Source organism: Astatotilapia calliptera, chromosome 15, assembly GCF_964374335.1.
Source record: "Astatotilapia calliptera chromosome 15, fAstCal68.1, whole genome shotgun sequence".
Classification (NCBI taxonomy): Eukaryota; Metazoa; Chordata; class Actinopteri; order Cichliformes; family Cichlidae; genus Astatotilapia; species Astatotilapia calliptera.
Window position 1 is genome coordinate 8,260,146 of NC_137436.1, and position 20,331 is coordinate 8,280,476.

The 20,331-nt window shown below is 40.5% G+C and overlaps 1 protein-coding gene and 1 long non-coding RNA gene across 2 annotated transcripts; both read left to right on the plus strand.

The window, feature by feature from the left end:
* Window positions 1-4,456, plus strand: aldh8a1 (aldehyde dehydrogenase 8 family, member A1). The gene is made up of 7 exons (XM_026142877.2): window positions 1-257; window positions 1,094-1,241; window positions 1,435-1,590; window positions 1,681-1,830; window positions 2,237-2,493; window positions 3,210-3,371; window positions 3,462-4,456. Exons 1-7 carry the CDS (start codon window positions 111-113, stop codon window positions 3,912-3,914), a joined length of 1,473 nt encoding a protein of 490 aa, XP_025998662.2. The 5' UTR covers window positions 1-110; the 3' UTR covers window positions 3,915-4,456.
* A 13,360-nt stretch (window positions 4,457-17,816) lies between these two features.
* LOC145420521 (uncharacterized) lies at window positions 17,817-20,128 on the plus strand. The gene is made up of 2 exons (XR_013901846.1): window positions 17,817-19,175; window positions 19,723-20,128. It is a non-coding gene; the product is annotated as an uncharacterized LOC145420521 (long non-coding RNA).
* Window positions 20,129-20,331: the final 203 nt, after the last annotated feature.

Here is a 20,331-nt window from a genome sequence, read left to right on the forward strand (position 1 = left end):
AGTAAGCCCCTCCTTTGGAGGCCCAGTGTTTGTCAGGTTAGCAGTACGTGCAGTCATCGTTTTCTCTGGGAAGTGAACTGGTGTTACTTTGGCGCCTGTAATTAACAAGCATGTCGAAAACGTCAGAAGAGCGCTCACTTTTGGTTCTGGAGAACTACATCGGAGGAAAGTTCGTCTCTTGTCGGAGTTACATCGACTCCTACGACCCGTCAACTGGCGAGGTCTACTGCAAAGTGCCGGACAGTGGCAAGGAGGAGGTGGGGATCAAGTTAAAACCATCTGCAAAACCAAGAGGTTGAGATTTGAATGAATCCTTGCATATGTTTAGACATGTTTGTATAAGTCCTGCTGTGTGTTTGCATTAGGCTGGACTGACAGCTTTCTGCAGAGCTGTCTTATTTAAATACAATTTCTTTTTTCTGTACTAAGCTGCAATATCACAACATTTGCACAAGAATATTTTTTGCATTGAGTTGGATTGCTTGTTATTACAAATCCTGTTGTCAGATTTAAAGGCCTTTGACTCAGCAATATTAGTACATTTTAGTGTATGTGTTTTGATGCATGCTTAATCATCCAGGTAGGAAAGTCCCAGAAAGTCTATTGTGTTCATCTAGACATTGCATTATCACTGGGAGAAATTTTTGTCACTCATCCGAGGGACTTCTTCCGTGTCAGGGACTTAAGAGATGAACAGAACAAACTTTCTGAATGAGGTTTGAGGTTTCAGGTTAGTGCGTTCCATAAAATGTGGTTTCAGAAAAAGCCACCTTTGAGCTTTGCAGAGCAAGCAATCAAGTAATCATTAAACACATCAGTTAACTTCAGCTGTTCATGTTTGACCTTCTTCAAAAATGTAGTGTTTTGTTGAAATGCATCCGTGTACATATTATTGTAGTTAACAATATTCTTAAGTCCTCTGAACTCCTTAGAAATTAATATAAAGGATCAGCTTTTTAAGATTTTAAGAGTGTATCAATAAAATGTCACTTAAACAATCCTGCGTATTCTCTCAAAGTGGAATCAAGCTCTATTCTTGGACGTGATCGTGCTTAATTGTGCAGTTTGCTTATACCTCATCTCATGCCTGCAGGTGGATGCAGCAGTGGCAGCAGCTAAAGAAGCGTTCCCCGAATGGTCTGCATGCAGCCCAGAGCAGCGAGCGAAGATCCTCCACAAACTGGCTGACCTGATTGAGGCCAACCTTGAGGAGTTTGCACAAGCTGAGTCCAAAGATCAAGGTTGCTTAGACTGTCTTATATGTTGCCACCTTAGAAATCAGGTCACTAATGCAGGAATAGAAATGAGTGGCTCATAAATCACTTTTTATTAATCAAATACTGATTCATGAATGTCTAATCTTGTACTCTGTCTCAAAAATGTGTAGCCAACTGCTTCATTTGCCCTTTGATGCTCACTTCAGAATCTTTGTAGGTAAAACGATAACAGCTGCACGGACTGTGGATATTCCCCGGGCAGCGTACAACTTCCGCTTCTTTTCGACATCCATGCTTCACCACACCACCGACTGCAGCCCAATGGACCACATGGGCTGCCTGAACTACACTATCCGCTGCCCTGTGGGAGTGGGTGAGCACTTAGGCTGCTTGCAGTGAAACCTTCAGATGACCCATTTGTCCTGTGTATGTGCTCTTAAATGGCCTTTGGTGTGTTTTTTAGCTGGTTTGATCAGTCCCTGGAATCTGCCCCTGTACCTTCTGACCTGGAAGATTGCACCTGCAATCGCTGCAGGCAACACAGTGGTGGCCAAACCCAGCGAGATGACCTCTGTGACCGCCTGGATGCTGTGCAAGTTGATGCAGCAAGCAGGTAGGACTACAGGACCCACAGTGCAATGTCATGCAGATGGAGTTAAAGCAAAGCAAAAAACATAACTCATTAAGGTATTTTTTTAAATCTGCAAATAATGAACAGATATGAGTACAGTGGTCCCTCGTTACTTGCGGGAGTTACGTTCCAAAAATAACCCGCAAAATAACGAAGATTTATCTAAATTTGACAAGCTGAACGCATTCTGTACTGCGCAGGACACACGGCACGAGATTGATTGCAATTGTCTTCAGCCAATCAGGACGCAGAACATAATGCGCTGTTAAAAAAAAAAAGGAAAAATACACAAAAAGCAGCGAGGCTGCGAAAGGTGAACCGCGTTACAGCGAGGGACCACTGTAGTGCGAAATTAATCAGTGGTCTGCAATCGTCTTCATCTCTTTAGGTGTTTCTCCCGGTGTCGTCAACATCGTATTTGGCAGTGGTCCAAGAGCCGGTGACGCGCTTGTTAGTCACCCTGAGGTCCCTTTAGTCTCCTTCACTGGGTCCACAGCCACTGCCCAGCGCATTACCGAGCGGAGCGCCCCCTACTGTAAGAAGCTCTCACTGGAGCTGGGAGGCAAAAACCCAGCTATTATTTTTGCTGACGCAGACTTAGACCAGTGCATCGAGACCACCGTCCGATCCAGCTTTCTCAATCAGGTGAAGACAAAATGTGACTGAGGATATTTTTTTCTTTAGGACTGTTTAGCTTTATTTATTTTATTTATGGGTACCATCACTTTTAGTTTTGGCTTTTATATATTATAAACTCAATTGACAGGACAGCTGCCCGAGAGTCTTTAGAGCTTCTGTGTCCACAGATTGTTATTTTAACTGGAAATTTGTTGGGGAATGTGCAGCAGTGAAGCACATTTTTACAGAACGAAAAGTTCAAGAAATCATTTCTTTATTACAAGGTTATTAATCTCATGCTCTCCAGATCATAGCTGGAAATGTTTGTTGTCAGTTTAGAAGTGTTAAAGTTAATCTTTTTTTTTTGTACTGAAATGTGACGGTAGGTGTTTTGAATATACGTTAGACTGCAGAATCCGTCACAACCTAACTTGATGAGTTTGATTTGATATGTATAAATTGCCGGTGTGCAAAAAAACTGTAAAACAAAGCCCAGAAGGTCCATTTTTAATACATACTTAACGGGAATTTTTTTTTTCAAATTTTCTTTCATTGAACTTCTTAATGCAAATGAAATGAAGGTGATTATCTGTAACAGGAGCTTCTGTATGTGTTGAGGGTGTAATAACATAGTTTGTCCACAAGGGGGCAATCACAGCCCAACTTTTTGTCTTAAGGTGGGTTGTCAAAAACAACTTTCTGAATTCCTCCATTTTTATCTTCTCCATTTCTTCTCCTCTTAGGGTGAAGTCTGCCTGTGTACCAGCAGGATTTATGTAGAGAGGAGTATTTACTTGGAGTTCCTGGAAAGGTTTGTGGCTGCGGCTAAGAAGTGGAAGACTGGTGTCCCCTCTGACCCCAGCAGCAAAAATGGAGCGCTCATCAGTAAAGAACACCTGGAGAAGGTGCTTACATGTAATGCAGAATGTGACTAAACGCTTGTTGTTTAAATTTCTGATGTCTGATGTCTCTGATGTCTCCTTTCAAATCCAAAGGTTCGTAGCTATATAGCCCTTGCCAAATCAGAAGGTGGCATAATTCACTGCGGTGAGGGGCTCGACCAGCTGGACCTCCCGCAGCGCAACAAGTCTGGATACTTCATGCCGACGACGGTCATCACAGGCATATCTGACAGCTCCCGTGTCATGCAGGAGGAGATCTTTGGTCCCGTCACCTGTATCAGCCCCTTTGATACTGAGGATGAAGCTGTTGCCAGGGGCAATGGTGTACGTTACGGTCTGTCAGCCACAGTGTGGTCCAAGGATGTGGGGAAGGTTCACAGGGTGGCCCAGCGGTTGCAAGCAGGTCTGGTGTGGACCAACTGCTGGCTGGTGAGAGATCTGAACCTCCCATTTGGAGGAATGAAGAACTCTGGTGTGGGAAGGGAGGGAGGAAAAGATTCCTATCACTTCTTCACAGAGGTGAAGAGTATCACTATCAAGCACTGAGAGAGGAAAGTTTGTTTATTTGTAGAATACAAAAGTCAAAAATGTCTGGAGCAACAAATATAAGAAAACAATCAAATCCAATATAAATTTGCCACCATTTGCCAATAAAGTTGCTGAAATTGCAGTTTATGTTCATTATTTATGGATGAATTGTCAACAAGCCTAAATTTGCAAATGAAAACAACAAAAACTGCTCTTGAGCTTCAGAAATAATCTGTGTCTGTGTGCGCTATAGCCAACCAAAACTTAACAGTACAATTTGTAAATATAGGAACCGCCATTTCCCCAAAGACAGTTTGTCATGCTTCCTGCATGATGACATAAAGATATTTAAAAAGAAGGGGAAAAATGCACTCATCTTGTTATTCACATTTAGGTATCCATGCGCTTCAGGCTGAAAAACCCAGTGACTGAATACGTGTAGCTGAATCTCGTCAGAACAGTGTGTTATGATGGCAGGTTGTGGAGTTCAGTTTGTTTTTAATCTTTACTTTCAATGATGTCATTGTCTTAATAAAATCTGTAACACGGTCTGTAAAAAATGCTGCATTTCTGGTCTGATCGAACTGTTAGAAACAGTTTTACTAACAAACTTGTTGTCTCTTGTACATTTGTGACATCATTTGTCTTTATTTTTCTAAACCGTTCAAACCTCAAGGTCTGCAAACATACTCATAAGTAACTGTTTGACACAGACATGTTTTTATCTCTCAGCTGCTGACGTAGGAGAGGTGAGTAAATGACGAATAGACTCTCCTGTGTGGTTATTGGACAACGTGTTTGAAGATAGAACTGGGCTGGTGGAGACGATTGCTTTCTGGTGCTCTACCTGTAGTGTGTGTGTGTGTGTGTGTGTGTTTTTACATTTTTTAAAGGATTATGAGACAAAGATGAATACTGATACTCTTTTACAGTGAAGAGAATGTGAAATATTATACTACACTAAATATTTAACTGGCTGCTGCATGTCACATGGCAAATGTATTTCAGTTTATCTACTGTGCACCACGAAACTGCTGGGTCCAAAGTTGGAGGCACTGACGTCAGTTGAATATGGGCGAGGCTACTGCAAGCATCTCACTAATGATTGTCAGATAAACCCCAAACGTTCTGTTTTGCATGGTTTCCTTTTATGGAAATGATCCCGGCTGCTTCTGCTGGCACAGGTGGTTCTCCAAAGCTACAAATACCTCTGGAAAGGTATCAAAATATACAATATACTGCCAGAAGTATTCAGTCACCCATGCAAATCATTAAATTCAGGTGTTCCAAACACTTTTGTGGCTGCTTTCAGGAGAGTACAAATCACAGAGTGGGGTCAGTGGTGCACAGAGGTCTAAACTTTCTGCAGAGTCAATTGCTGCAGAGCTCTAAACTTACTGTGGCCTTAAGATTAGCTCAAGAACAGTGTGTAGAACACGTCATGTAATGGGTTTCCATAAAGGTCCATAAAGACATGGATGAGTCCTGACCGCAACCTCTGCCATTAATTAGAGGACAGGAAAGTCTTCCCAGAAGAGTTGAAGCTGCAAAAGGTGGGCCAACATTATATTATAAACCCTATGGACTAAGAATGAGATGTCACCCAAGTTCATGTATGTGTGAAAGCAGCAAAGCGAATACTTTTGGCAATATAGTTTATCGTGTTCACTCATGTCATTGTGCTTACATCTATTAATTCACTATATAGACCCAACTGTAGTACAACTGAGGGTGATCAAATCAGCAAAAGAGAGATGATCAGCACTGGTTAAATTTTAAAGTTCCACAGCAGTACATCCAAAATGTAAAACATCCTGAAATAAGAGTCTGAAAGTAAGTAGAGGCAAGGCAGAATAGATGTGTGTGTGAATGGGAGTGAGGTAGGTGGAAAGGAGAGGCTGCAAAGAGTAGAGGCAATGATGGTGAATAAGTTTAAATACCTGGTGTTCAACCATTCAAAGGGAAGTTTTGGACACAAAGTTAGAGAGACAGTGTTGGTTTTGACATCTTCAGAGGAGGGATAGTATTGGGCAAAGCATGTTGACTATGGAGCTGCCAGGTAGGAGCAAAAGAGGAGAGACAGAACCAAAGCTCTATCTATGACATCTAATCCATGCTTTCTCTTTGATATATAAAATAATACTAATAGAAACTTAGAAAGGTAAATTCTGGGTACCAGAAACTTTACATAGCAGGTAACTAAACATGAGTGATGTGACCTCCACTACAATTAAGATTATATAATAATATCTTTCCATGCTAATCATCTGATCAGTGGTGCAGTGTATATGCAGATAATTACGTGTGATGTTGCATTTCCTTTCAATTCAGGAGTGGTGCCAGTATAGGAAAAGTGGGCACGCTGGAGGAGGGGAGGCGGGGGGCCCTATCCTTTTAGCAAGTGTGTACAATCACGTCCCCTGGAGAGCTCTATGTGACACTTAGCACAGAGCCAGGGTGTGGGTCCCACCCTCTGTGTTTTGGCTAGGGACCGGGTATTGTGCTGTGTCACGGTGTATGCCTGCACACACACACTCTGATGCCTTCCTATACATAGTGTCAAAGTGGATGCCATCCAAAAGTAAGGCTAAGGTGTCAGAGGCTACTTGCTTTCCACTGGCACACATTCCCACCAAACAGGCGTGATGTGTGAAACAGAATGGGAACGCAGTAAGTCAGCATTTATTTCATTTTGCTCCGTTTCCGCCCTTTTTGCTGGATTTATCTTTCATCTTGCCTTTTGTGAAGGTTTCATTGAGAAGGAAAGGCCCCGCTGTAGAAGGACTCGCCCCGCCGTACGTGACTTTGAGAACGCTGCCAATGCCCATTTGAGAAAAAAACAAACCCCAAAACAAAGGAAATGTTAATGTCTGTGTTGATTGATTGATACTTAAACATTATAATTATATTACATAAGAAAAAATAGCAAAAAGGGGCTTGGTTCATGAGTAAATCATTGTTTAAGATGTTATCGATACATTTTTACTTTTATAGGGAGCCTTTAACTTTCACTTTAGTTACTGGGCACTTGAAGGAACGATGGTGGCGTCCTTCAATTTTATATCCACAAGTTTTCTGCAATATTTAGCAGAATATATAAACAATCTGTTTTCATGCTGGCTGCAGGGATGTGAGAGGCCTCCTGCAGAGGGGCTTCGCACTCATATGTATGTGCTGAGAACAGTAACAGCCAGCAGCAGTTCTCTCACCTATTCTGGCTCAAACCCAGCACAATAAATCTGTGAAAACTTCTCTTAGCTTCTCTCTTAGTAATTAAAACACAGACACACACACAAAAGTAATTCAAGTTCCCATTTGAAGAGCAGAATGTGAATGTGTGTGCATGACAAAAATCAGAGACCTATAGCAAGAGAGACTGACCTGGGATTATTGCATGTCCCAGATTTTGCAGATTAAAAGCTTTTGGTTTTCCTTTTTTCTTTGATTGCCATGTTTCACACCCTGTCGATAAAAGCCTTCTGTCACGTTTGGGTTTAGGGAATTTTCCACTGCCTGGTCGGCTTGGGTTTTGTGGTAGATAAAGCCCCAAGATGAAGCCGAGTCCTGAGAAAATGCTGCAGTTCAAGCAGGTTAAGCAAACTCAGCCAGCAAACCTCATGTGTATGTGGAGACAGTGGGAGGGAGGGTGTTACTTGGCTACAGAAGGCTAAATGTTTGCGCTGCATGTCCGTCTCCATGAAGACTACACTATTCACAAGCAAGACAGGAAGAATAAGAATGATCAGCAGTTATTTGCTCTTCATGTGACGCTGAAACCTGAATGGGCTGCTGGGACTGAATGATGTTTTGTTTTAAAAATAAGCTAACCCATATACCTGTGTATTGCATTCTTAATTATATATAGCACATTTTATCATATTAAACCTAAACTCAATATGCTTAACATGTACTTGTATTCATTTTAAACATCTTTAAAATGTTAAACATTAAAATATTGACCATGATTCCATGGGGTACGTGGCTCCATAGTGCAGTGGTTTGCCCGGTTGAGTCAGGAAGGACTGCCAACCTGAAAATCTGCCAAATCAAACATACGGAGCAACCTGCTGTGGCTTAGACCTGTTCTTCTTCTGGACAAATTCAGGGAGCAACTGAAAGTAGCTTCAACTCATCAGCTGAAACTCAACCCTTTTTCTTAGCCCACGTTTGTCCCAGTCCAAAGTTGGTGCATATAGTTATCAGCGCTTTACACCCAGATTTTAATGCTTAATCAGACCAAGCTGCCATGGCGACAGCGTCTTGCTGAACTACTACTGCTCAGATTTAAATGGCACTTCTTGCTTTTCTGTGGCGTTGTGCTTTATTTTCCTGGATTGCGGTAATATTTCCAAAAAACCTGAACTCGAGGTACACGGTGGTTGGCAGGAACGCTGTGGCCTAGATCTATTCTTCTGGACGAATTGAATTAGTGATGTGTTTGTTCTGATTATATATTACAGCATTATGCTTATTAGAGCCAGTATGTCATTTTACCACTGAGCACGCATCTGCTTTGTACTTTCTTGCATTTTTTTCATTGAATAAAGAGATTTTTTTTAAAGTATGCTTTCAGCTCATATCTGCTCCTGGACTTAATAGTAAAATTAGACCATGATGTTATTATGAGCACAGGAACAACCAGGATGTATTTTTCTGCACTGAAAAACAAAACAGGTAGGCAGTGTGTGTATGGCCAAGACTCTTAAGAGTCTTAAGAAGTAGACCAGGACTTTGGGTCTTTTATACATTTGTACTAATAACTGTTTTGGATCTTCCTCAGCCTACATGTTTGCTCCCAGACTATAATTGTTTGGACAAAGTGTGTTGAGCACAGTTCAAAAATTGCATCTAAACTAGTTTGGCATTTACGGTCCTCAGACAGCTATAATTCTTACCTTCAAATAGGTTTTGCTCATTATCACTAACATCTCACCACCATTTTAGAAGATGAATTAGCATTTTATTCTCCTAACACCATAATACAAGAACAAATACAGCACTCTGTGGACAGCGGAAACAGCTACAGCATAACTGCAATTAGGTCTGCCTGCTGATAAGGCAGACGCATCTCGCACGATTACCATATCTCTGAGACTTTTATGCCCTTGCTGGATATCACTGAACAGCTAAAGTTGTTTTCACTGGCATTGTGTAACCAAGGCAAGCATTAGAGGACACAGACATTTGGGTCAGCTGCAGAAGAGCAAACAATGAAAGGAAACCAGGTCAGCACAGAAATATTAGATGTTTATACAGGATTTTACTGTATTAAAAAAGTGCTTGAAGAGCAGAAAGTGTTCATAAAAGACTGAACGGGAGATATTTAAAGTTCCTGCTCTGACCTATTTAACAGGAAGTTTAAAAAAGGACACTTTTTCTGTTTTTCTGACATGATGACAAAAAAATGCAAATATTACACACCTTTTTCCATACTCTGATGACATATGTGGGGCAGGTTTTAAAATTTGGCACTTAGACTGGGGATCAAACCAACCACTCCATGATTAGTGGGCGATGAAAATCTTTGGGTATTGTTCACCAGCTACATGTTTTGTTGACTGTTCCTCTGATCTAAAGAGTATAACAGTTTAACCCTCTCGAGGCATGCGTTGCCGATTTGCAACAGTTAAAAACTAACAACCTGATTGCCCCACATACATATTTTATGAGGTTTTTTTACTCAGAAGTACCACTGCAGGACTTGGTTGTGCATTAGCAACAAAAAGTTTAATTTGAGCCTGAGAGGGTTAAAGAAAAAAAAAATCAGATGTCCTTTATCGCAAGTTTTGAAGTAGTCATGTCAGTATTAGCACGCCACATGGTAGGCAGAAGAGTAAGAGGTCATCAGTGCTGTAGGCTGGCGTTTCTGATGCTGCCCGTCTTTCAGTTACACGAAAGCTCTGAGCGCAACATGGAAATAAAAACACAAAGCATGTTGTCACTTATATCATACAGGTACTCGGTCTTGTCGAGTGAAACTGTGTGTGCATGTGTGTGTTGAGAGTGGGAGGATCTGCCCTAAATTACTCATGTTCAGGTTTTGATGACATGATAAATATTTTTTACATAATCCCACACTTAGCCTTCTTATGCTTCTAGACATCATTTACGTATTTTAAGTAGCCTGTTTCGCACTGTATGATGTGTTTTTCTGTTGAAAATAACATAGTCACAGATAGTGCCAGGGGGTTTTGCGTCTTTCCTCCATCTGGCATATGCCAGGTCTGGAATCTTACCCTCAAAACCCTATCTACCTGACACTGAGTGGAAAGTAACCTATTGTGCTTCATTATTCTCCTGAAATCTTAAACCTAAATGTCTTTCTACTTATACTGCTGTAGTAAGTGGCTTGATGCCTAATGCGGACTGTTAATAGGAAATGATCAGTCAAACTACAAACTGGCAAAGAACCAGTAAATGATACAATTATTTAAATCAAAACACAGCAGTTAATAACACCATCAATACCAGGAAGTTAATCGACTTAACACAAGCATTTAGGCTGTCTGATTTCAGAAAAATAGCCTAAAAAGCTAATGGGCTAGTAAGTAATCACCCAGCTGTCAGGCTCATGTATAAGTAGGATGGAAATTAAGAACTAGCTTGATTTAAGAACGGGTAAGAATTGATCAAATCATCCAAATCATGCCCCCTTGAGGCTTATCTATTCGTCTTATTAAGCGGTGTGCTTGTTTCAGTTGTGCATTGACATCAAGCACCATGCAAGCTTTTTCTTTCTTATCTGTATCTACTCTACATTCTGAGTCAGTGATGATAAAAACAGTTGCACTGTCACTGAAGATGTGTGTAGGCCTGTGCCAACCCGACTTCTTGTCCACAGGGAGGACTGATTGGGACGTAAAAAGTGACTCAGTACTAGTATCAATAAAATCTTCTTATTGTGTCACATCATAATGAGAAAATTTGGCAAGGTTAGCACCTGAAGCTGAGGCTGTTTAGTATTTTGTGTGTAGTTCCTGTAGGTGTTGAGGGCATCAAGTATATATAAGCACTGTTTTCAGCAGAGTCGAGTTACTTAGTACTGAACGCTCTCAGCAAGAACATAAAGGCATTTTACCCCGAAGAGGAAAACATGCCACTCAACTCCTGAGCTGCTTAAAGCTAAATTTAAGTGGAGCACAAGGAGGGTAGTGGAGACTTCCGTGTGTCACAAACAGGGCATGACAACAAGGGAGACACATGCACAAAATGCTAATTAATAAAAAAATTGTTTGCCTTTGACCACAACAAAAACTGTGGACCCAGGAGGAAAAAAAAAATCCCAGCATTTTATTTGTTTCTATTGTGGCTGGCACCGCGTATGAAACACTGCAACTCAACCACGATGTAATTGACACATGAAACACCACAGAAAAGTGTGAATGCTGGTGAGGGAGGCGGCCACTTATGTAGGTTACGTCGTAGGATCTACAAAAATCCACGGCAGTGAAGGCTTTTTTAGCACTCTAGCACACTGGGCACAGGTGCTGACGGTGTTGCTAACAAACCGCCCCTCCTCCAGACAGGCAGAGAGAAAGGCCGAGTAAGGCTACCTTCACACTGCAGGCGAAAGCGCATCAAATCCGACTTTTTTGACCCTATGCGACCCATATGCGATCATGGTATGACAGTGTGAACAGCACAAATCCAACTTGGGTCACAAATCCGACTTGGGTCATTTTCGTATGTGGTACAGAATCCGATACATATCTGATGTTTTAAAAGCGACTGCTGTTTGAATGGTCGTGTCGCATTAAATCCGTCTTGTATGTCACTGACACAAGACAGACACCAATTATCAGCGCTGAAGAAGCGAGCCGAGAAGACGTCGTGAACGCTTCCTGGCCATCCAGTGAAACTGTTGGGAAGACAGTATGGGAAACGTGAACATTTCATTTGTACTGTATAATCTGCAGATTCTGACAGAAATCTGCAACTATCCTTTGAAGCACCGCTCCTCTCTAAAACAGCAATAAAGATATATGTATATAACAAAATAACTTTATAAGTTAAAGCAAAATTGGGAAACGTAAAGTCCGAAACAAGTCTTTATATTCAGGGCCATCAGTCAAACAATACTGTTTGCTCTGGGTCTAAACAGAGCGCGTTGTGTGTGACGTCTTCTTTCGCGCATGTGGGCCGCTTTGAGCGTTCACACTACAGCGCAGAGGTGGGACCAAGTCATTGTTTTGCAAGTCTCAAGTAAGTCTCAAGTCTTTATCCTCAAGTCTCAAGTCAAGTCTCAAGTAATGTCAGGCAAGTCAGAGTCGAGTCTCAAGTCACTGGTGTAAAAGTCCGAGTCAAGTCACAAGTCTGAAACTTTGAATTTCAAGTCCTTTCGAGTCTTTAAAAAAAAAAAACGAAAAAATAATGTTGCAGTTATGCTAAATGTAAATATTAGACCATGTAATTTTTTAATCTGTGTTTTTCTCAACACATGACAAAATAGTGAACTTAGAAAATATACACAAATTGTGAAATTGCACCTCTATAAAATGCAGCTCAATTAAACTTAGCTCCAAGAATAATTTTCACCGACAGTTCTGAGATAAGCTGCATGTTATTCTTGGATGCGCTTGTAGGACCGACTTTAAAATCGCATGACAAAAATATCATACACATTAAAAAAAACTGAATCACCAACGTAGCCTGGAAAACATTTGCTAGTTAGATAAAGTCAGCTATCTCATCTTAGCATATTTATATGCATATTTATAATTATACGGTTCTTGGAGTGAGTGCATACACTCATGAAGTTTAGTAACTTCAGGTCACTGCAACAAGCTCAGGTACAGTTTACCGACGGATGGGTACAGGACCTTGAAATGCACCGTGTAGAACGAAAGACCATCGTACGTATCATAAGTTTACCAGTCTCACAAATCGTCGTCATAAATACACATTCGTTAACCGTTTATTAATAGGACCTTTGAGCTCAACGGTAATTAATTAGTAGTGGAAATAATTTCTGGTAGCATCACAGAAATGTAGCAGTGACAATAATATTGTATGCTGTAATCGTACTGGGCAATTAGTGATACAAAAAACCTGTTTTATCCTGTGAATAAAAGTATATGTTTTTGTCAATGTACCATAATAACAGAAGCGAAACGCAATATTGTGTCAGGACAATTCACTATTTATGCACAATAAATAAAGGAGCATAGCGCGACAATTTCTGTTCAGTGCCAGACTTGCTTGTAACCTATATCACCAATTATGTTATGAAAATGACGTATTAACTACTAAAAAACACTGACCTTCGTGTAAATGCTTGGAGCAGACTAACCTGTGAGCTGGAGGGTTCTGGGACGTTATATTTGATCTTTGAATGGCTGCAATCCAGGCCATCCGTCGCGTCTTTGTTACTTTGGAAACATGGCTCGAACAATTTCTCTTCAACGACCAACCGATCTCTTTACCCGTCGGCTTCCCGTGGCTGTCATGCGACCGGCTATTGCAGTTAATAATACAACAGCTTCTTGACATTTTTGTGTTTCTTTTTATCGCTGTGTGACTGATTTCAATTGAAAGCCTGCGTGCGTTAGTACCGCTTGCCACGAGTTCCCAGAATCCTTTGCGGTTCTACCCGTGAATGACGTCACATTTTCAATCTCTATATAATATGCATGTTAAATTTTATATTTGGGGTAAAATATCAAGTCTTTTCAAGTAAACCGGTTCAAGTCCAATTCAAGTCCCAAGTCATTGGTGTAAAAGTCCAAGTCAAGTCACAAGTCTTAGAACATTTTTTCAAGTCAAGTCTAAAGTCATAAAATTAATGACTCGAGTCTGACTCGAGTCCAAGTCATGTGACTCGAGTCCACACCTCTGCTACAGCGCGTTTGCTGTCACATTTTATTTGTAGTGTGAACAAGTAGACCAAAAAATCGGATTTGATCAAAAAATATCAGAATTGAGCATTAAGACCTGCAGTGTGAACGTAGCCTAAGAGAGTCGTCGACCTCACGACTGTCAGCTGTGAACTCAATTTGTATGGAACCATTAAAAATACCCAAAGTAATTAGTGTTTTTGTTCATGTTTGGTCAGAATGAGCCAGAGTCAAAAAAGCCACAATAAATGTTTGGCAGCTTTTATGCACTTTGTTGCTCTTTAGTTGAAACGTAAGCCGTAAGTGGTTAGGTCAGTTAAACATAAATGCTAACACCATCACTAAATTCAAAGGGTGCAACAATAGCTACGTGTCGCGTAGAGATTATTTGTGTCTATGCAAGATGTTATGACTCTACACCCACTAAATGCTGGGTGTAGAGTGCACTGAACCAAGAAACCAACAGTGCTTTACACTCGCTACTTGCTAATACGTGACTCACATTGTGTGACCTGTTATCACAGAAGAGTAAATGTGTCTTACGGTCAGCATGCTTGTTTTGTAACTGATTACAGTGTCATTAAATGTTGTTTAAAGCTATTAAATGACATTTAAGAAAAAAAAGCAAAACATTATTTCAACAGCACCAACTCAGTTGAGCAATCACTGTTTGTTCGATTAAGATGTCTACTAGTACTTCTCAGGAAATCCTGTGATACACTTACCAGATTAAAAAAGTGCAGAGCCAACTTTTGCAAGCATCTTTCAGACAGTCAGTCTCTATGTGACTCTATGTGACAGCACGTGTCTGTCACTCACTTTCAAACTTTAATGCAACATAAACAGGCACACTGGTTTCCCTCTGTATGGTGTTTATACAAGGAAAAATTAGCTAGAGAATGAAGCCACGGTTTCTATCAAGCTGTAAACATGTTTATCCTACCTTAAAGTTGGGCATTTCCTCACCCTCAACCAGTCACAGCCAATGGCTGGCCCTCCCTGAGTTTGGTTCTACAGGAAGCTACTTCCTGTTAAAAAGGAGTTTTTCCTTCCCACCTTCGCCAAGTGCTTGCTTACAGGTGATCATCTGGTATGTAGGATTTTCCTTATTATTGTTGCTTTTCAGTATTATAAAAGTGCCTTGAGGTGACTGACGTTGTGATTTTATGCTATATAAATGAAACTGAATTAAATTAAATTGAATATTAGAGTATGTTGGGAGTATAGACAGTATAAAAGTTGGACGTTGCGACTAACATGTCACCCGTTGGTTGTCTAGTGTTGAGGTGCGCATTTCTGCTGTTGCAAACCTGGTTGCAGGAAAAAAAAAAACCAAAAGCAAAACAAAAAATAAAGGTTTACACTGTTGAATGCATTTGATTAGACCAGGCATTAGCTATTAATATAAATTGTTGCAAGAATTTTCATACAACTTGGGTCACAAGCTAATCCAGAGAATCTGGTCCAAACATCATGTTTGATCAACAGACATCATACATTTCATACTGGAAAAAAACGATACAGGATCAGCACACTGTAGCTTCAAAACAAGTCTGGACCACAAAAGACAGTTAGCCTCACCCAGTATCAAGTTGTGCTGCATACTGATAAATTTGAATGCATATTCTTTTCAGTCTTTTTTAAAATAAATCTCCTCTTGTTAGTGCCTCACTGGAAAAAATGCTCACAAAGCCTGATTTCATTTTTCACGCAGAGGAGGAAGGATGACACCAAATCCTCCGCTGAATGGAGAAATAACGAAGCCAGCATGTCACAGTGGAGCACTAAGCCGGGCCTGTTGCCTCCAGCATGGCTGCCTCACAAAGGCCATCAGAGCTCCACTGAGACCGCACATAGCCGAGGCCTGTCTGTCAGTGCGTGGGTGGATATGTGCAGAAAGGGGGAGAGAAGGGAGAACCAGAGAGATGGAGAGAGAGAGAGCTGTTGACTTAATGCTGACTGGTCAGTTCCAGGCTGTAGGACCAGATGGCACGGTTTGGCCTCTGATTCCTCAGGCCATTCTCCAGGTAGACATTTGTCTACACTTACAAACAAACACACATAAATACACCAAAATATGCATATGGAGCGTATAAGACCTCATCATCCAAGCTAATGCTTTCAGTTTCATCTCTAATCCTCCCTCATTTAAATTAAATCTATGAAAAGTGTGCCTGTAAAATGGAAAAATGACAGAAAAAGAAAACTTGAAGGAAATCATATGGAACTGTATGCATATGCACGTGTGAACAGATGGTGACAGGAGGAAGGAAACACAGGAAGCTCAACTCAGATGTGTTAATCAGGTGCAGCCGACAAAACAGCCACAGAGATAAAACTCTATGGTTAACATGTTCTTTAACCCCTATAATCAGCCAGGTATATATAGGTCTATAGGTACAGCACTGTGCAAAAGTCTTGAGCCACCTCTTGTAGCTCATTTTCAGTCCAGTTCTTGTACCTGATCATTTAACGAGGATTGTCTCTGTGTGTGTTTGATTGTTTTTGCACCTAATTCAAGAAATCAACCAGTAAATACAGACAACTTAGCAAAAAAACCATAATTTTAAAATGTATCCAAGTCATGTCCTTCACTAGTTTGTGTTTGGAAATCTACACAAAAGAAAGCTGGAAATCATGGATAGTTGAAATGATTTCCAGCTGGAAATGACAATTGACCAAGGCAAGAAATTACTATTTGGCCTGATTACCACCGAAGAGGTGAAGACAATCTGGAGATGATCTGCTGCACACTACATGAAAAGATGCAGATAAGGTGTGAGGGAAAACATCAAAGTTCCAGGCTCAGCAATTTTCAGCAAACTCTGCAACTACTTCCTATTTCCCTAAGAAAATATAAAGAAATGACAGAAGACTTTTGCACAATACTGTATGTGTATCACATTGTCATAAATCTATTTGCTCAGTTATCATGAAACTAAATGTATAAATCAATAATTAAAAAGGATTGCATGCTATATTGTACAAGAACACAATGTCTCTTTTATTGCATCCTACTTTTGTTTGAACTTCTGTCACATCATATCATTTTTTTTTGGGCGCTTGTACCTTTTCCTGCCATTTTATTGGATAGCTGGTGACACACCACCTTTTGGGAACACGGCCACAAAAGATCAAACATGCCTAACTACACAACCAGGGCCAGACCCTTCCTGGCGAATGACTGAAAAGGCGCCATTTGTCAGTCTGTTTACATTTTCTAAATGTCAGTGACCGACAGTCTGAAGAGGACCGTCCAACCTGACCGAACTCATCCCTCGTCATTTAGCTGACACAGGGTGATAAACACAAAGCCAACTTCAACTTTTGATTGTTCACTCGATGAATTGTTGAATCGTTTTATTACAAATTTGTGCTCAATTTCACAACCCATAGACCAAGTTTGTTTCATAACTCCTACTATTTACCTGTCACAATCAATACAAGATTTATCCAGCTGGTCAGACAACTCAGATTCAGTCCAATAGCATTAAAAGTGCATTGACCTTACACGGACACACACTCCTTGCAGCTGGTTTTTCATGACAATAGCTCCTTGTCTCAGTGCATTTCCTGAATCACTGCGCAGAGAAAGGGAAACTTTCCGGGGATTCTTCTGCTACACTGACCTTGTCCATGAAACACACTCTTTTAAATGCATGCACACACATTTGTGCACAATGTCCAATTAAGCACTCCCGGGAGGGAAATAAAATGAATGGTCCTCATTCCACTAATTTGTCGTCTACAGTCACTAGAGTGGCGCTGCATAGGCAGACAATAAGCATTCTCCACTCACTGTTTCCTTGGCTGGAGTGAATTTCCTCACATGATCAAACGTTGCGTGTATTTTTACGCAAAGCATTCCTGCAGTGACCAATTACATTTTCTGCTACTCATGATTTAAATGTTTAAAAACAGCTCACGTATATTGTCACTTTGAAAAGCAATGTTTTGATCATTTATTTAGCCACCAAAAAATATTCAGTCGTTAACTTGTCATTAATTTTCTTTAACTTTTTTGTATTTGTTTTTATCTATTGCTATCTTCTCCCCTCCTCTCCTTGAATTTTTTTGGCCTTAAGCATTGTTTGTGTTTACCAGCCTACTCTGAGTGCGTATGTGTTGACTGTCGTGCATTGCGTAACCCTCTGTTTGAGAAGTGATTGAAAAGGAAGCCAAGTGCTTTTCCTAGGGTGCCATCAGTTGTGCCACTGAAACCAACTGTGGGTTTAAATAAAGAGAGAGCGAGATGGTAATGAAGATAATCAAAGGGAGACACACCAAGAAGGAGAGCTTTATAGATGCACAGCGGGCCCTCACAACAGCTGTAGGGTAGACATGTATTGGCCCACTGGGAGACTCTGCTTAGGATACATCAGGACCTGCTGGGGAGATGGCAAGAGCAAGAGGAAGGCATACAGAAGAGAGGAAGTGCCAGAGACAGAAAAGAGGGAGCTGAAGACTTCTGAGAATAGAAGATGGGTAGTGAATGTTGAATAAGTTTCTGAAACCAATGAATCAGCATTAGTTTTCCCAGGAATGTCATTTTGAAATAATTCGAAAATGGTTTCTACAAAGATCACAGACCACTGCAAGCCGTAATATGAACTGGACTGATCTGTTTTGCAGTCAAGAAAATAAGCATAGTTCGATTTGAAATAGGATTTTTTGACTTGCTGACTTATCCTGGAACATGACAGAAATGGCACCATATGACCTTTCTGTCTGTTTACAGTCCCTGGACATCTCTGACCGACAGTCTGACCAGGACTGTCCAACCCGACCACACGGATCCCTCATCATTTAGATGACAGAGGGTGACAAACAAGCTTTTGATTGTTAACACAGTGAATTATCGTATTTTCTTTAAGTCAATCCATGCTTGAGTCCATAACCTATAGGCCAGGCTATCGATTCAACATCTTTTAGAAGCTCCACAATAGTTACAAAGTCAGACAAAAATATGTCTTTGGATAAGGAGCTTTTTGACATTCAGTTCATGTTACTAATCAATAAGACAGTTAAGGAAATTGATATTTATGAGTCATTGTGACTTTGTAACATTATATTACATTCATCCAACTAAAGGCAAACGCTGCATATCATATGTATCTGTAACATTTTTCCAGCCGGATCTCAGTAGATTACAGATTGCAGTGAACTGAGTTGTTTTCTCCTCCCAATCTGAGTGCAGAATCCTAGCTTGATGGCTGTTATAGAACATATATTTCTAAGTGAGTCAAGAAATCAGAAGCTTTAAATTTAGAATATACCCCATACTAGGTGTGTTTCTACTACTGTTTGGAAAGGGATCTGCTCCGTAGTTTTTCCCTATTTGTGGAAGGCTGTCAGTCAACTGTTTACCTCAGCTGTCGATGTTGGGTGAGAGATGTCCGCCATCATTTATCCCGGAGGAGGCTGTAAAACTTTCAGCCATACTGAGGTAAGTTGTTGAAGACATGCTGAACTGTCGGTAAGCTAATGTTAGCCTATGTTAACTTTTGATCACCAGTGTTAGCTGCTGCTAGCTGTTGTTCGGTGGCATTCATAAAACAATCTTTGGAGTGGGTGTACTCTTAGTGACACTTAGTAAATAAACTGTCATATGATGTAAGAATATGGTCAATTTTCTTGTAATAGGGAAAGTGTGACTTTTAGGACACTCAAGCCTAACATTAGCTGTGACAATGTTAGCTTATAACCTGCTGTTATTTTTGTATAGTCAACGATTTTTTTCAACTCCCTGATGAGGTAGGGCTGTACAGGGAGTGCAGAATTATTAGGCAAATGAGTATTTTGTCCACATCATCCTCTTCATGCATGTTGTCTTACTCCAAGCTGTATAGGCTCGAAAGCCTACTACCAATTAAGCATATTAGGTGATGTGCATCTCTGCAATGAGAAGGGGTGTGGTCTAATGACATCAACACCCTATATCAGGTGTGCATAATTATTAGGCAACGTCCTTTCCTTTGGTGATTTTCATGCAGGACAATGCTCCATCACACGCGTCCAAGTACTCCACAGCGTGGCTGGCAAGAAAGGGTATAAAAGAAGAAAAACTAATGACATGGCCACCTTGTTCACCTGATCTGAACCCCATTGAGAACCTGTGGTCCATCATCAAATGTGAGATTTACAAGGAGGGAAAACAGTACACCTCTCTGAACAGTGTCTGGGAGGCTGTGGTTGCTGCTGCACGCAATGTTGATGGTGAACAGATCAAAACACTGCCAGAATCCATGGATGGCAGGCTTTTGAGTGTCCTTGCAAAGAAAGGTGGCTATATTGGTCACTGATTTGTTTTTGTTTTGTTTTTGAATGTCAGAAATGTATATTTGTGAATGTGGAGATGTTATGTTGGTTTCACTGGTAAAAATAAATAATTGAAATGGGTATATATTTGTTTTTTGTTAAGTTGCCTAATAATTATGCACAGTAATAGTCACCTGCACACACAGATATCCCCCTAAAATAGCTAAAACTAAAAACAAACTAAAAACTACTTCCAAAAACATTCAGCTTTGACATTAATGAGTTTTTTGGGTTCATTGAGAACATGGTTGTTGTTCAATAATAAAATTATTCCTCAAAAATAC

What these genes read in the sequence shown, in the direction of transcription:
- aldh8a1 (XM_026142877.2), top strand. Translation starts at nt 111, where the DNA reads ATGTCGAAAACGTCAGAAGAGCGCTCACTTTTGGTTCTGGAGAACTAC. An exon ending in CAAGTTGATGCAGCAAGCAG is followed by an intron (nt 1,831 to 2,236) that starts GTAGGACTACAG and finishes TCATCTCTTTAG; the next exon opens with GTGTTTCTCCCGGTGTCGTC. An exon ending in GATCCAGCTTTCTCAATCAG is followed by an intron (nt 2,494 to 3,209) that starts GTGAAGACAAAA and finishes TTCTCCTCTTAG; the next exon opens with GGTGAAGTCTGCCTGTGTAC.